The following is a 15,459-nucleotide window of genomic DNA, read 5'->3' as shown; positions in this document are numbered from 1 at the left end:
TCGATGATGGTCATGTGACATGTGACGAAATTAATAGTTTTCACGCGTAAAAATTCATTTATTTATATATTTTAATATACACGATTGCAGTACATACAGAATATTGTAATAATTCGCACGATAAATAATTCAGAGAATCAGAAAATCCGTATTTTCTGAACTTCGTAACGTGTACATCTTATTATCCCTCCCATTGACATAGCAAACGGAGTTCTACGAACATTCTAGTTCAGTTTACGACGAACCACTGGTGAAGGTACGACGTATCGTACACTTGCATTGTCCAGTAGCGTTTCGCTGTATATTTTACATTAACGTGATTTATTTTTCTCAATCCTTTCCTCCATCGATTTTCGAAGCAATTATCGAGTAAAACATTGTATAACTTTAGATTATAATGGCATCGAACGTAATAGAACTTTATAACGGTAAAACTGTGTTTCTCACCGGTGGAACTGGATTCGTTGGTGTCTGCCTGATCGAAAAACTATTGAGGTGTATGCCCGACTTGAAAAACATTTATGTGCTTCTCCGACCGAAAAAAGGGAAAAAGATAGAGGAGAGATTGGAAGACATTAAAAAGAATTCGGTATACCAATACATGTATACTCGAAATATAGATTTTTTTCGTCATTATCTTATCGAATGAAAGAGACAACCTTTGATATGATAACCTTTAATTTCATTTCTGATCAATATTTATTTTTTTAAACTAAAAGATATCAAGGCATTTAAATATCTTTAACTTATTAATTCCTTAATGAACGTACAATGAACTTTATTTATTGTACTGTTTTTTTTCAACATATGTTATTACCTTAAATCATAGTTGTCATATAAACTCTCACTTTTTTCTCACTTTTTAGTTCTTGATATACATATATTTCTTTTTGGTGTGTGACCACATATTTATGATTTGAATATTAAGTATGTAATTTCTTTCTCCTAGAAAAATCGAGTGTTATGTAATTTTTCGTTTTATAATACTTTCTCTACTTAGAATATTTAGATACAATCGTAATTTCATTTTCATTTTGTATTATGAAATATCCTGCATTTTTCTAACTTTTTCCATTTAAAAATTGTTTACTTATAATTTGAAAATTGGTGCATTATTTTACAGTAGTATACATTATTCGCAATTGCATAAATTCAAAAACACAAAAAGTGATAATAATACAAAAAAATTGTTTTTTACATGTATCTTAGAATTAATTTATTTTAAATTTATTCACAATGAATTATCTACTTGGGATATTAAAATATAGAATTGATTAGTTTGGCTTTTGAGAAGTTCATCTAACAACATATTTATGTTTGTTCTAATATTTTAGGTATTCAACAGATTGAAGGAAGAGAACAAGACAAATCTTTTTAAGAAATTGATTCCTGTAGCTGGTGATGTGGGAGAAGAAAATTTAGGCTTATCATCTGCAGATAGACTGACTCTTGTTGAGGATGTTAACATTGTTTTTCATTCTGCAGCAACATTGGATTTTGAAGCAGATTTGAAATCTAATACAAATATTAACTTATTAGGTACACGCAGAGTCGTACAGCTTTGCCAAGAAATAAGAGATTTGAAGGTAAATTACTGCTATATGTTATCTAGTAATGTACTTTCAGACAATTATGTATCATAACTTAATTCATAGTGTTCTGTTTATTAAATACAATTTCCATTAACTCCTTTCTTCAGGCTTTAGTGCATGTCTCTAGTGCATATGTAAACTCAGTGTTGACTGAAGTGGACGAACAAGTCTATCCTGCACCATATGATGTAAATGAATTAATCGCGTTAGTAGAAAAATTGGATATTGAAACATTAAAACAAGAAACCCCAAGTATATTAAAGGATCATCCAAATTCTTACACATTCACAAAACATTTAGCTGAGCATGAAGTTAAAAATGGAGGTATTCCTGCTGCTATTGTACGTCCTTCAATGAGTATGTATATTACATGTAAAAATATTTCTATTTTCCAAAAAAATTATATATTATAAATATCTTATATTTGCAGTAACAGCAGCATGGAAGGAACCAATTCCTGGATGGACAGTATCAAAGAATGGTATACAAGGATTTTTAATGGGTGCTAGCAAAGGTGTTGTAAGAAGATTACCAGTTGTAAAGGACATAATTTACGACTACATTCCAGTGGATCTGGTTATAAACAATCTCATTGTTGCAGCTTACGCTGTGAATCAAGATAGGTATGGCAAAATTTATCACTTAAGTCACTTAACTATTATATACAATAATATCTTTTTATTGCAGTAAAGGAAAGTTAAAAGTGTACCATTGTACATCAGGTACACGCAATCCATTCAAATGGGTTAACATCGAACCAAAAATCAATTATTATTTACATAAATATCCATTACAAAGTGCAGTTTGGTATCCGTATCTTAAATTGCTACCTACGATCTTCATGTTTAGGCTCTCTGCAATTTTTGTACATTTAATTCCAGCATATATTTTGGACATAGTTGCAAGATTAACAGGTGGTCGACCAATGTAAGTTATAAATTATGATTACTTTAATACATAATTTTTAACGTATGTAAACTTCATTCACGATATCAAATCAATAAAAAATATATTTTTTCAGTTTGGTACGATTACACACGAATGTTAATAACTCATTGGATCGTCTAAAGACGTTTATTTTTACTGAATGGAAGTTCTATAATCCTCGTACAATAGATTTACATGATTCGCTATCAGAGATTGACAAAAACCTCTTTAATTTAGATATTAAGCCACTGATATGGGAAAACTACTTTATTGATTTGATACAGGGAGTCAGGCAATATTTGAATAACGAATCCCCAAAATCATTGGAAAAAGCGCGTTCCAAAGATAAGATGTAAGTACTTATATAATTTTTTCTTTCCTTAAAAACAAAATATATGTCAATAAAGAAGTCATTAACTATTTTTTATATTTTTAGTCTACTGGTTGCTCATATTGGCTTGCAAGCTGTATTGTTAGGACTTGTTTGGTGGCTGGTCAAAACTATTTTTGCCACTTCTTGGACTGCTGCTGGTTTAGTTGTTCCTCTAACTTATCTTCTTTTTGATGAATTATAGACTACATATATAATTTAATTAAAGTTAATAAATATCTCCATTTTATATATATACGAACATGCATATATCGGGTAAGGATACGTTCTCCGCGCTTTTTCAGTGTAATTCATCAAGAATACACTCAGATTTTTATACACTGAAAGTGATCAGTGCGGTGTTGGGAAGGACAATTGTTTATACATTATTATAAAATGTTTAACTTTTTCTATAATTCCATACGATAGTAAACGATGCTGGAGATATTATAATATATATATAACCTACAATGACTACCGAAATATTTTATTTCTTTTAAATTATATTATAAATTTATTCATTGCTCTGTAACAACAAGATAAAATTTGTTTTGTACTGCTTCATTTAATCGTTAGGAGTTACAGAATTGTGACTCATAATTTATTAGTTTTCAAACACATATTTCTATGTGCAAACTTTTATAACGCGTGATTTAAATAAAATTAATCTTTATGTATGTGCATTATATTTTATTTTCCTTCGTTTTCATACCCTTATCCTAACATCAAATAAAGTTGCGTGAGAAAGACTTTACGTGAAACGCAATACGTAAGTAGTCTCTCTTCGAAATACGTTCATTTTATAACCATGATCGTTATCATGAAATGCAACATAATATATGGTACTTCAATAACATGAACAGTGAATTTATATACATTACTCGATAAAACAAAGAGATTGAATCACTTTACAGTAAATCATAATAAAGATGAGTGAGACAAAGCTAGTAAATATTGGAAGAAAATGCAGGCAACGAAAAATTATCAACATGTTTTGCCTACGAAACTAACACATGTATAAATATAGACAGAGTCAATAATAACTTGCGCGTAATTCAAATTCCGCGTGATTTCATTCAAATGAATTCAGATATGGAATCCTCTGGTATCATCCTTCCAGAAGAATGATTGCAAGACAATTTTTTTGCGCAATCTTTAATAGTATATTTAATTTTACTTTTATTTATATAAAACATTTAACATTATTCTTCTGGATGCTTAGAGCAATAAGTAAATAACAAACAATACTTAATTTGATTAACAAGTTCAATTTATATTGGAAGTTTTACGAAAAAGAGGGACTCTTGGGCCTACCTGGATTAATTCGAAATTGATATGATAATATTATAATCTTGAACTTTATAAAATCATGGTATGTAAGTGGAAAAAGAAATTGACAAAAAAATATTCAGCACATCTTTGTGATTTCCATCCAAGTCACAACATTAGAAAACAGAATTTAATAATATAAATGATTCAACAAAAATTCTAAAGAAATGTTATCTTAATACAACGTTGGTCCTTAATGAGGTAATGTAAGGTCTCTTCTTTAGTCACAGTCAATTAAGATGATGAGAAGAAATACAGGACAAAGGAGTGAAAGTAAAAACAAGATAGGAAACGCAGTTTGTTTGTTTTATACTTATAAAATATTTTAAACATTAGACTTTGAAATAAATTAAACTAAATAATAATATAATTTCAACGTAATATAATAATAAAGAATAAAATAAATAATGATAGAAATGATAACGCAAGTTTAACACATTAACATTATAGAAATAATTTATTATTCACAATATAATTTTGCAACAAATGATTTTGAATCAAAAAATGATAATCACTGTATTTTGACCAAGTATTTGGATGACAAAATCTTTTTTCACCCACATATCAAAATATAGGTCTTCCAAATAACGTACAAGCTCAGAGGCTAAAGCGAAATAAGTTCATACATTGTTATTGCAACTTTAAGGTTTTCCATTACATAAATTGACAAATTGATACCAAACGCATCGATTCAAAATTTGGTACCATATTTTAGTATGACCAGTACATACTTATCACAGAGCCTCGATATTGTACGATAATTTTAACTAAAATTATAAATGATTTGGTAAAAATGGACTTCTTCGCGTCTTCTACTAATTTGCAACCTAAAATCTATACATATTGTATTGTATAATATTTTTTAACATATAAAGCGAAATATGAAAAGAACTCGTGTTTTGTTTCGTTTAATAGATACTTTGTTTATGAAGCCCCGGAGAAAACTTGTTCGAAATTCGTTTATTTCGTCCTAAATATCGTTCCGAATCTTGTCATGCGAAAACATTTCTACCACAATACTCAACTCGACTGGATTGATGCGTTCACTTTTGTTTGATCAGTCTACCTTGAGTATAACCTCTAAAATTCGACTACAAAAACAATGACTTCTTCAGGGGCGAATGTTGAATCATGTAACAAGTAATAACAGATACGGAGCGGGGTGAACTGTAACTAAATGAGCAGATACGATCAGTCGGTAATCGCGTATCTTTGCTATAACTCGAAAAGTTACCGGTTTCCTAATCGTACTTGGAATTCTATAAAATTCCCGTCAGACGAGTGCACACTAAGTGAACGCGCACGCAACTCTGTCAGAACGTTTCGTTCCTCTTCTGCGATCGAAAGTCTTATTCTTTGGTTTTGCCACCGCGATTGTTATGCTCGAATTTATTTCATTTAAGTTAGTCTATAGTATATAGTAATTTCTTTGTTCTAGATACTCTCTATCTTTTCTTGTCGCTTTTAAATATTTTTAATAAATTCAAATTGTGAAAGACAGTTCTTAAGCGGTACGTGTCGAAGACTTTTTGTGTCAATCAGCTCCTGTGATATACTAGGTACGTATTAAAAAGCACAATATGATAACGAATTAAGATAAAAGATATGCATTGAGATTTATGTTTGGTAAATTATGGAGAATAATTGATAATATATAATAAATAAAAATCAATCGGGAAATTTGGAACATTATGAAGTAATTGGTTGGATCATATAAATTGCATTGATTTAATACGAGAATAAATATTAGCCTTTTAAAATCGAAAGATTTGAGAGCAAGAAAGATATAGGGTTTAAATTCAAAATTACAAAAGTTTATTACTGGCATTAGTTGACTATGAATTTATAGTTCAAATTTAAGGCATGAATTTATAAAGTTTCAAAAAGTGATTCGATTTTGATCGATCCTGAGCTTGTTTTTATTGTTTTATTCAAATTATTCATATAATTCAAATACAAGTGAAGCGGGCCCCTTAACACAGCAACCTTCACTTACCAAGAAAATATAGGTGTCTTTGACAAAATCGATACTGTTTTTCATTGAGATTGAAATACGACTGTGCATTTATTATTTTATTCTCCTCGTATAATTTTATTTATAATGTTAAGGAAATAAGTTTAAATAGTATGGAAATTTTTATTTCTTAAAAGATACAATTCTTTTAATTTTATCGATGGTATGATTATTCGTTTCCATTGGTTCTGTCCTATACAATGCCAATGGAATAATTTTAGCAGCTTTTTAAGTGAGCGATACACTGATCGACAATTATACAACGCTTGTTTTATTAATTGTTTAAGAAAAATCGATGACTTATTCGATCTTATCAGGTGAAACTAATCCAATGAATTGCATCGTGTAACAATATATTGGCTGGAGGAAATTTTGCAAAATGTCTAAGTCGAAAGAAAAGCACCTGAGGTAATCCTCCAATGGCCTCAATACCATTGCGTAGGTTAAATTTAAAAGCGTTTGCGACCAGTAGAAACCAAAGTAGTAAAGTGTTTACGATAATTGAGAATCGATGCTGCGGTCTTACCCACAAGGAATTGCTTTTTGTTTTTGCATTACGACAAGCACGATTACAAAAGGATGATTAGGCAAACATTAGAGATGAAAGTAATGGAATTATTTACTCGTCAAAGTGGATGACACTAGATGTAAGCCTGTGTTCTTTCCAATAAGATATTCTGATATTTCGCAAGTATTAGCGGAGTATTAGCGCAAGTATATAGTGCAAGTATTATTAAAAAAAAGAAAACATTATCAATTCAAACTCCTTATTACCAAACCTCAATTAACTATAAATAAAATCTACGTAAGAATTGTAATTAAAGATCTATGCCTGACATAATTTTAATAATTAAACCGATACCGGACTGTGAAGGACATCAATCGATAAAATTACCGCATATAAACGATAGGATTATATGGTTCATACATAAATTCAAGAAAATTCACGCGAGATATTCCAAGATTTTCTCCCGCAGTAATAAAAAAAATTCAAATAGATAATAATAAGTGATAAGATATCTGAGAAACGTAAGAAAGAAAACGTAGTTTTTCATTAGTTTTCAAAAGTTGTTCATTGGATAAAACATAGAAAGAGGTAATTTTCACTGTTACTTTTATTTCAACGCATCCTTTTGACCGTAGTAACTCGAGCCTATTTATCTAAATGATAATGATATATTCTATAAACGATATAAATATCAAATAAATTCCATCAAATACATATACAAACCACTATCTTTTTATTCGTATAGGAAGTTATGTCAGGGAGTGAAATACATGAAGGATCTGACTTTATCTCGGTGTACCAATCCAAGGTTAACAATGTAATGTCTTTTCCAAATATTTTACTTGATATAACATATTTAAAGATGCCAGCATACGTCAGTTAAACGTATTAACACATCAACCAGTAGCGCGTTAGATAATACCACAGGTTTTCACTAATAAAAACCAGTTCATGGATACGTGCATGACGTTACTTGTCAGACAAATTAAAAAATATGCTACTATCTTAGAAAGCAAAGCGTTTACAGTAAGACGCAAATTAAATCGGTTTGATGCAACGTAAGATCATTAAGTAAGAAACGATTGCTCGCTACAAAAAAGGAGACAGTAATGAAAAAAGAAAAGATAATTGGCGATTATAAATGACAATTGCACGAGAGAAAACATGTTTCGATATGTACAGTAAAAAATTGAAAGAACTAAAACGAGAAATTTATTAATTTTGAAAATGTACCGCCGAGATAAAATTCTGTTTATGGAACACGGGTGTGTGCGTCGATAATTGCTCAATTACAATCTTTAACGCGATCATCGTCAATAATGGTTAAATAAGAAACTATCGTAAGAAACTAATTATATATGTTAAATAAGAAATTGCTTGCTATAAAAAAGATGACAGTAATGAAAAAAAGATTGACAATAAATGATTATAAATTAAAATTGCACGCGAGAAAGCATCTAGTTAACGGAAGTTGCTCAATTTTACTTGCTATTCGACGATTCGTTTAAATTGTACAATGCAGAGAGTAAAATGTTTTCTCTGTTTTCGCCGTAAATCGACAATTAATAGGAATCAATTCCTCAATTCATATCTCCTAATTTAATACTCGAAAGTTTAGTAAAATATGGCAAATATAATAAATTCGAAAAGGAAAAAGGATCTAATGGAGGAAGACCTCCAATTAACGTGCTATATACAGTGCATATGATTCAATAACCGGTTTCGAAGCTGAAGGTTTGCTTTGTAAATTATCTCGCGTATTTAAAACGTACCACAGTCATAACGTAAACTATCTGACGGTTAGAACGAAAATTTCGTTACGAATATTTTCCAAGAATTGCACATTTTGATCATCGAAGAGTCAATCATAGTTGTGATATACTATAAAAAGTTATTAATCTAACGGAGGAGCCTGTGTGTTTCTAACTTCGATAACGAAAGTAGCGAAAATAGTCGCGTGTTAAATAAGTAATAATGAAAAGTTCGACGATTCTTCGATTACGTTACGGCATAAAATAATAGAATAATACACGGTACACGAAATCAAAAACCAGATCGAGACGTCTTTGTTGTTCTCATCGATATTCTACGCACGAACAGTAGCAAGCAAGATTCCAGAGAAATGCTCGCAACACGTTGCGAATATATAACAATGTTCGTGAATTGCTAATAATAATGTGAAGAGCTGTCTGGTCTATAGCGTGTCTATGCCGTTTCATGAATAATAATAGCACGTGCTTTACATAGCCTTGTTTCGAAAGTGATACATCTCGAAAGCATTAGTTTTTCGAAAAAAAAAAAAAAAAGAAAATAAAGAACCATTTCTGAACGTAATAAACAACAGTACGTTAGTTAGTTAATTAATTTATCAACTGGAAGGCTGATGTTCGTCAAATATCTTACTTGCATATCATGTGCAAGGTTTTTATAATATTTAGCCCATAACTCGAAAAGACAGTAATTTCCATGAATGTTTGACTTGAATGGAACTTTCACGGTCAGCGAGTTCGCTAAGAAATTATAGCGGCAGTTTAAGAATTAAAGAATAAAAGAAAACACACGTTTCTCATTTTGCAAACTGAATACGATGCCGTTTAAAATATCCTCGATTTAATCCGTGTGCTAATTTTACCGATATTAACAGGTGTAACTTCTTATTCCCGCATGAATAAACGAGATCGAGCGCTCATTTTGTCGAATGAATTATGGATTGGCGATGATTCCACGATTTTTAAATGTTACATATCGATGTATGAAAATCCGATTGAAATAGTCAGCATCATGAAGATCATGGGAAGAATTTTTTCTTTAAGCGAATGCACGGGAAAATTTACATTTCCATTAATTCCAATTATTTAATAAGATTAAATAAAATTTATAAATATTATCGAAACATAGGTAAATATATTATTATGTGCAAATTATTAATAGAGAAAATTGTATGGTTTCCTTGTAAAATAACACGAATGAGACGCGGAAAACACGTCGAAAAGTATATCAATTTGTGGCAATCAGTGTTGTAAATATATATGGAAATGCAATTTCACAGTCGTCGATTTATAGAAAATGCAAACATATACAAATTTAGTTGCGCCAATCGAACGATATCAGGCTCGAAGCGATTAAATGAATAATAACATCGAGATTATTGATTGGATTTGATCGTTGATATGCGTAATGAAATGCAAAGGAAATCGTAATGATTGAACAAAAGCAACGAGACAGATTAACATACAACTCGTGCGTTTTTAATTGAACTATTCTAATTTTATTCGAACCTAGTTGAATTGTACTAAATACTATTACAAATTGCTTTCTATATAATATAATTTAAATAATTAGAAATATTATTACCTAAATAAATTTCTATAAACGATCGCTTTATTTTACATTTGAATAATGGTTTATGAAGAACACGGGGAGAATTTTCTTCACGGTGAGATTTTCCTCCTAAATGCTATTTCCATAATCCTCGGACTCATTTACTTTCAAAGCTTTCAACGCGCTAAGGGGCTATTAACGTATAAAAAGCAATCTTTAGCGTAATATCGAAGCGTAAGAACGACTATTTTACATTTTCCTTAAATTTAAGAAACAAATTTTAACGGTAGAAAAATACGATTTGCTCGAAGATAACTCAAAGAACGCGGCGGTGTTATATAACGAATCTTACGTATGTTCAAATGAATATCGAATGAAAATGAGAAGAGCATCTAGAATACGTCTGGATAAAAAGAAAATCTCGTCCATAAATTTACTTGAAAATAGACTCTCTCTCTTTCTCGCTCTATCTCAAAAGATATTTTCGACAATAACATGACGAAGAAAATATAAAATAAAAATATTTATACGAGAGCAGCTATCTTTTATAAACACGTCCAACTACTTTTTCTGTTTCGTTTTATCCTCGTCTTTTTACCCAGCATTCCCCGAAATATGGCATCAGACGTCGCATCGGTGTCTGCCTGGTTCCAAGGTCGAAACGTGTTCGTCACAGGTGGTTCTGGATTTATGGGAAAAGTCCTAATTTACAAACTGTTGTTGAGCTGCCATGACCTTGGAAACATTTACGTCTTGATCAGGAAGAAGAAAGATGTCGATCCACAATCACGGTTGAAGCTCATGATGCAGGTATGATGTAGTTTGAATTATTCCAAAGAAATTATCGTAACTCATGGCGGATTCAAATAACTTGTACGAGCATCATCTAAATCAGAAACGAAACGACATTTCTTCTCTGAAAGATGTGTAGATTTCCCAGTTGAAAGTTTCACGGGGTAACATTAAAATGTTTTGTGCATATGCTGTTTGAGAAATTGATGAGACGTTAGAGATTTTGAGCTTATATCTGCCCTTTTCTTTTTCATCAGACTTTCAGTTACCAATGCAACAACATCGAACTGTTTTACCGTTTAAGGAGGAAGTAGGATTTTAGAGACTTCGTCGTTGATTCCACACATGTATTCAACCGGAATCTAGTATTTGGAATCTTAGATAAATCGATTTCAATTTAATACGTGTGCTTGTTTACTGGGAATATTTTATTGCTTCGCGTCATCGTTTTTTTTTCAACCTTCTTTTGACGACATTAATCTGCACCTGCAAATAATAGATTCTGCGAAGAAATAAAAGATTAAAAAATTCTTATTTAATTCTAATGACTTATAAAATCTATTTGCTTCTGTTGTTCTTTATGACACCCTTTGTTGTGATATGTGCAACGTATATCACACGTAGATGGTTGCCGCGCAGCATGACTAATGTTACCAGTAACACGAGGTAGGAAGAAAACGTATATACCTATCATTCACGTTGTAGGCCATTGGATTGTAATCATTCATCGATTATAAGGCACCGCAATCGATTCAAAGGTTATTTTGCAGATTATTACGGAAATCACGCAACTATCTGTTTTACGATATTCTTATGGTATATAAATTTATTTGAAATCCTCTCTTTTCTAATGTAATTAATAGTTTGCGTTATTTCTCGTGTCATAAAATTGACTATTTGATTAACAGTACTATTCACCGATGATTCCTTTAGAGGTAGGTAAAAAGTGTCATAAATCTAGTGGAGAAATAACAGAATAGCAAATTTCTATTTCTACATTAAACTTATCGTTTTGTGGCTCTAGTTAATATTATGCAACAATGGTACAAAAATTGTCAATATATATTTATATTGAAAAATGTAAATGCATCTATAGGTAAATTATTAAACAGCAGTTTTACACAGTAAATAATTTTTTTCTCGTTCACGATCTAATCTTTAGTTATATCTCCTATTAATGTATTATGAAATATTTCCATTTTTTTTATATATTATCAATTTATTATATTCATGTTACAATTTATAATTATAGATCAATTTTCGATTGATTTTTTAGGAAATTCCATTTAAAATGATTGAAGAAAAACATCCTGAGAAATTGAAAAAGATTATATTGATACCAGGTGATACAACTTGTAAGGATCTTGCCTTATCGACTGCCGATAAGCAGAGATTAATGGATGAAGTCTCTGTTGTCTTCCACATGGCAGCAAACGTCAAGTTTGACTTAACGCTTAAAGAAGCGGTAACGATAAATACTTTAGGTACCAAAAATGTTACAAATCTTGTGAAACAGGTAAATACTTATTCATTTTAATATATTATCATGAATATTTAAAATTTCTTACTTTTATGATATGTATTATAATAGAATTATTACATGTTATAATTATAATAAAATTTGTTTCACTATCTTTTTGATTCGTGATAAGGGAACTTTAAAGATACATTATTCATAGCTGCCTCATTTAAAATCCTTCATTCACGTTTCTACTTCGTACTGTCACTGCAATGAGCCTGTACTTGAAGAAAAATATTACCCGTGCAATATGGACCCCGATGAGATCATAGAAATGGTAAATACTAGACCAGATGACTTTCTGGAACTAATGACACCGACAGTGCTACAAGGATTACCGAACACCTACTCCTTTAGCAAGGCACTCGCTGAAGATTTGGTGCAGAAATCTGGCGTGCCTGCAGGGATTGCAAGACCTTCGATAGGTAAATGCGCAATTTTGATAACGTGTACTATTATATGTTAAATATACTGAATTTTGAACTTGTTCTCCCATAAAAAAGATGGAGAACACGATTTACTGTATTCTTCCCCTATGATCGTCATATGATTCCGAAATAAATATGTATATAATATAATGCATATGCCTAGTACGTTATAGATTTAATTGTTATGTAAATTTTAATTCAACGTCAATTTTAATTTTAGTGGTTGCATCATGGAAAGAACCAAAACCCGGTTGGGTAGAAAACTTGAATGGACCAACAGGTTTAATGGTAGCTGCTGGAAAAGGTGTAGTTCGAACGGTGCTTTGTAACTACGATTACAAAATGAACATAATTCCCTGTGACATGGCAATTAATGCAATTATCGTACTAGCATGGAAAGTAGGGCGAGAAAACGTTAAGAAACCACTATTTATGAACGTTACCGATGATACTGAAAACTCAATTTCTTGGGGTTGGGCTGTAGATACTGGCAAGAAATATACCGTAATGTATCCCTTTTCAGGTTAGCGAGGGAAGAATAATATACTGTTTGAATTAATCTATCCACTTCTAACTAAAATGTACTCCCGTTTATTTTATTCAGTAGTATCTGTTTTATATTTATACGGTATGGAATAAAAGAATACAATGAATAACTTAGAAATTTTGTTTCAGGTGTGCTTTGGTATCCAGGTGGAAGTCTCACTACATTAAAGTGGTTTCACTGGTTACGTGTGATCTTATTTCATTATATACCTGCACTTTTCATAGATATTTTAGTTCTTCTAACTGGAAACAAACCGTTTTTAATAAAAGTGCATAACAGAATTAATCTTGGTATTAAACTGATACAATATTATACTACCAAACAATGGAACTTTCCGTAATTACGTTTATTATAAAATAACATAATAATAATACGATAATAAGGTGAAAATGACTAAAAATTTCGTTTTCTCCTTTCAGGAACGACCGTATGAAAGAATTACAGTCTGAAATGAATTCCTCCGACAAAGAAGAGTTCTTTATGGATACAACAGAAATAGATTGGGATGAATACATGTCAATCTATATATTAGGCACCAGACAGTATTGTTTGAAAGACGATCTTTCTACTATGCCTCGTGCACGAAAAGTTCTTAATTATTTGTATTTCGCCGATTGGTTCGTTAAAATTGGCTTCGCGATTTTCTTCGCGTGGTTTATATATTTGTGGATATACTCGTTTGAAGAACGAACTGCGGCCGTCTTTGAGGTTAACGAGATCTAAATTTCCCGAGATTTAAATATTCTAAAATAAATTCAAACCGACCACTCAATAAGGCAATATTTGTTTATTTTTATTTCTTTTTGTTGATGAAATAAAAAACATTTACAAATATTTCTAGGCTGAAATATTTAATTAAGGTGTAGGCGAAAATTTAGGCGAAAATAAATGTATATAGGGTAAAAATATGTTGGCTTTTTATAACTTTTAAAATTGTTTGAAAATATAATATTAAGACGAAGCTTCTATTTCGTAATTTCTGTATTTAAGAATATATTATCCACTTCTATCAACATTTCGGGCATTACCAAGTCCATAATCGGCTCGATAAAGTCTGCTACATTGTTACGCCCGTTACATAAGAACCGAAATTACCTGACCAGTCTATAAAGTTACATAAGAATGACCATTTAAATTATCGATACGAACAAAGATTTTGCACGAATGTCAGAAAAAATATGAATCTTCTATTGATAGATTCATAAGAATATTCATAGAATTCATAAAATACTCAAATGTAAAATAAATTGTAGATCTATTTACTATTCTTATTTGGCATTAAGAATGGCATAAATATTAAAAAAAATGTTAACCTGTAAACTGAGGAAAACGAGTTAACACATCATTCAAATTGCTAATATTTTTGAGGAAAAATATTCTTATTTAAGAGTCTCCCATCCGTTTTACATAATTTACCTGTATTAATGAAATCAAAATTCTGATTATATAAATTCTTAATTTAAAAAAAACACAGTCAATAGGTTAGAAATGAATTAAACAAGTAATCGTAGAAAGAATAACGCTGAAATAAAATTGATAACCCTAATATCATTTTTATCTAGACCTAACCTTGAATGTTATAACGACTAATACAAATACCAGTCAATGAGTGTGAATAATTCGACGCTATTTTTGCGATGCATCTTGAATCAACTGATGACGATGACTACCTTCAGGCGAGAACGAAGACTAAACGAAAAATGACGAAGCACATTGCGAACACGGTAATACCCCAAAGATGTCGAAACATGACACTGTAGCACTCGTCCTCTTTCATGCTCACTCGTGCACGTGCGTTCCTTCTTCTCCCTACTCTCCCATCATTACCATTTTCACTTTTACTTTTGCGGTACAGCCCTCACTCTTCAGCCATCGCTACAGGTGTGCTGGCGCGTTTCTTTTTGAATAAAGATTGCTGGTGCACGCACGCTTTCGCTCCGCGTCATTCCTCATGATCGCACTTTTACTTTTTGTTACTACGTCTTTCGTACCTCCTTTTCGTACCTAAAAATTTCTCTTTTCTTAAATTTTGTCACTTTTAACATTAAGAGAAAGACAGTAAACTTTTTATTATTTATATATGGTAGTATTCTTTAAGTTTTTCTATTCGTT

The 15,459-nt window shown here is 31.0% G+C and overlaps 2 protein-coding genes across 5 annotated transcripts; both read left to right on the top strand.

Moving 5' to 3' along the window:
• Nucleotides 1–227: 227 nt before the first annotated feature.
• On the top strand, nucleotides 228–3,566 carry LOC122573410 (putative fatty acyl-CoA reductase CG8306). Its single transcript, XM_043739735.1, has 7 exons — nucleotides 228–589; nucleotides 1,335–1,586; nucleotides 1,700–1,949; nucleotides 2,023–2,215; nucleotides 2,280–2,519; nucleotides 2,614–2,871; nucleotides 2,956–3,566. Exons 1-7 carry the CDS (start codon nucleotides 398–400, stop codon nucleotides 3,092–3,094), a joined length of 1,524 nt encoding a protein of 507 aa, XP_043595670.1. The 5' UTR covers nucleotides 228–397; the 3' UTR covers nucleotides 3,095–3,566.
• A 1,867-nt stretch (nucleotides 3,567–5,433) lies between these two features.
• On the top strand, nucleotides 5,434–14,308 carry LOC122573409 (putative fatty acyl-CoA reductase CG5065). 4 transcript variants are annotated; one of them, XM_043739730.1, is made up of 8 exons: nucleotides 5,434–5,777; nucleotides 7,486–7,557; nucleotides 10,664–10,871; nucleotides 12,130–12,369; nucleotides 12,533–12,797; nucleotides 13,021–13,323; nucleotides 13,476–13,683; nucleotides 13,767–14,308. In XM_043739730.1, the coding sequence occupies exons 2-8, from the start codon at nucleotides 7,511–7,513 to the stop codon at nucleotides 14,068–14,070; spliced, it is 1,575 nt and encodes a 524-aa protein (XP_043595665.1). In that variant the 5' UTR covers nucleotides 5,434–5,777; nucleotides 7,486–7,510; the 3' UTR covers nucleotides 14,071–14,308. The 4 variants fall into 4 exon arrangements, with proteins under 4 accessions (XP_043595665.1, XP_043595667.1, XP_043595668.1 ...); XM_043739732.1 differs by lacking the exon at nucleotides 7,486–7,557 and having other exon boundaries at nucleotides 5,435–5,777; XM_043739733.1 differs by lacking the exons at nucleotides 5,434–5,777; nucleotides 7,486–7,557 and adding an exon at nucleotides 8,526–9,638.
• The last annotated feature ends 1,151 nt before the right edge of the window (nucleotides 14,309–15,459 follow it).

The sequence above is a fragment of the Bombus pyrosoma genome, linkage group LG12 (genome assembly GCF_014825855.1).
Source record: "Bombus pyrosoma isolate SC7728 linkage group LG12, ASM1482585v1, whole genome shotgun sequence".
In the NCBI taxonomy this organism is placed as follows: Eukaryota; Metazoa; Arthropoda; class Insecta; order Hymenoptera; family Apidae; genus Bombus; species Bombus pyrosoma.
Note: the sequence above shows the minus strand (reverse complement) of the source record. Positions and strands in the feature narration are given on the sequence as shown.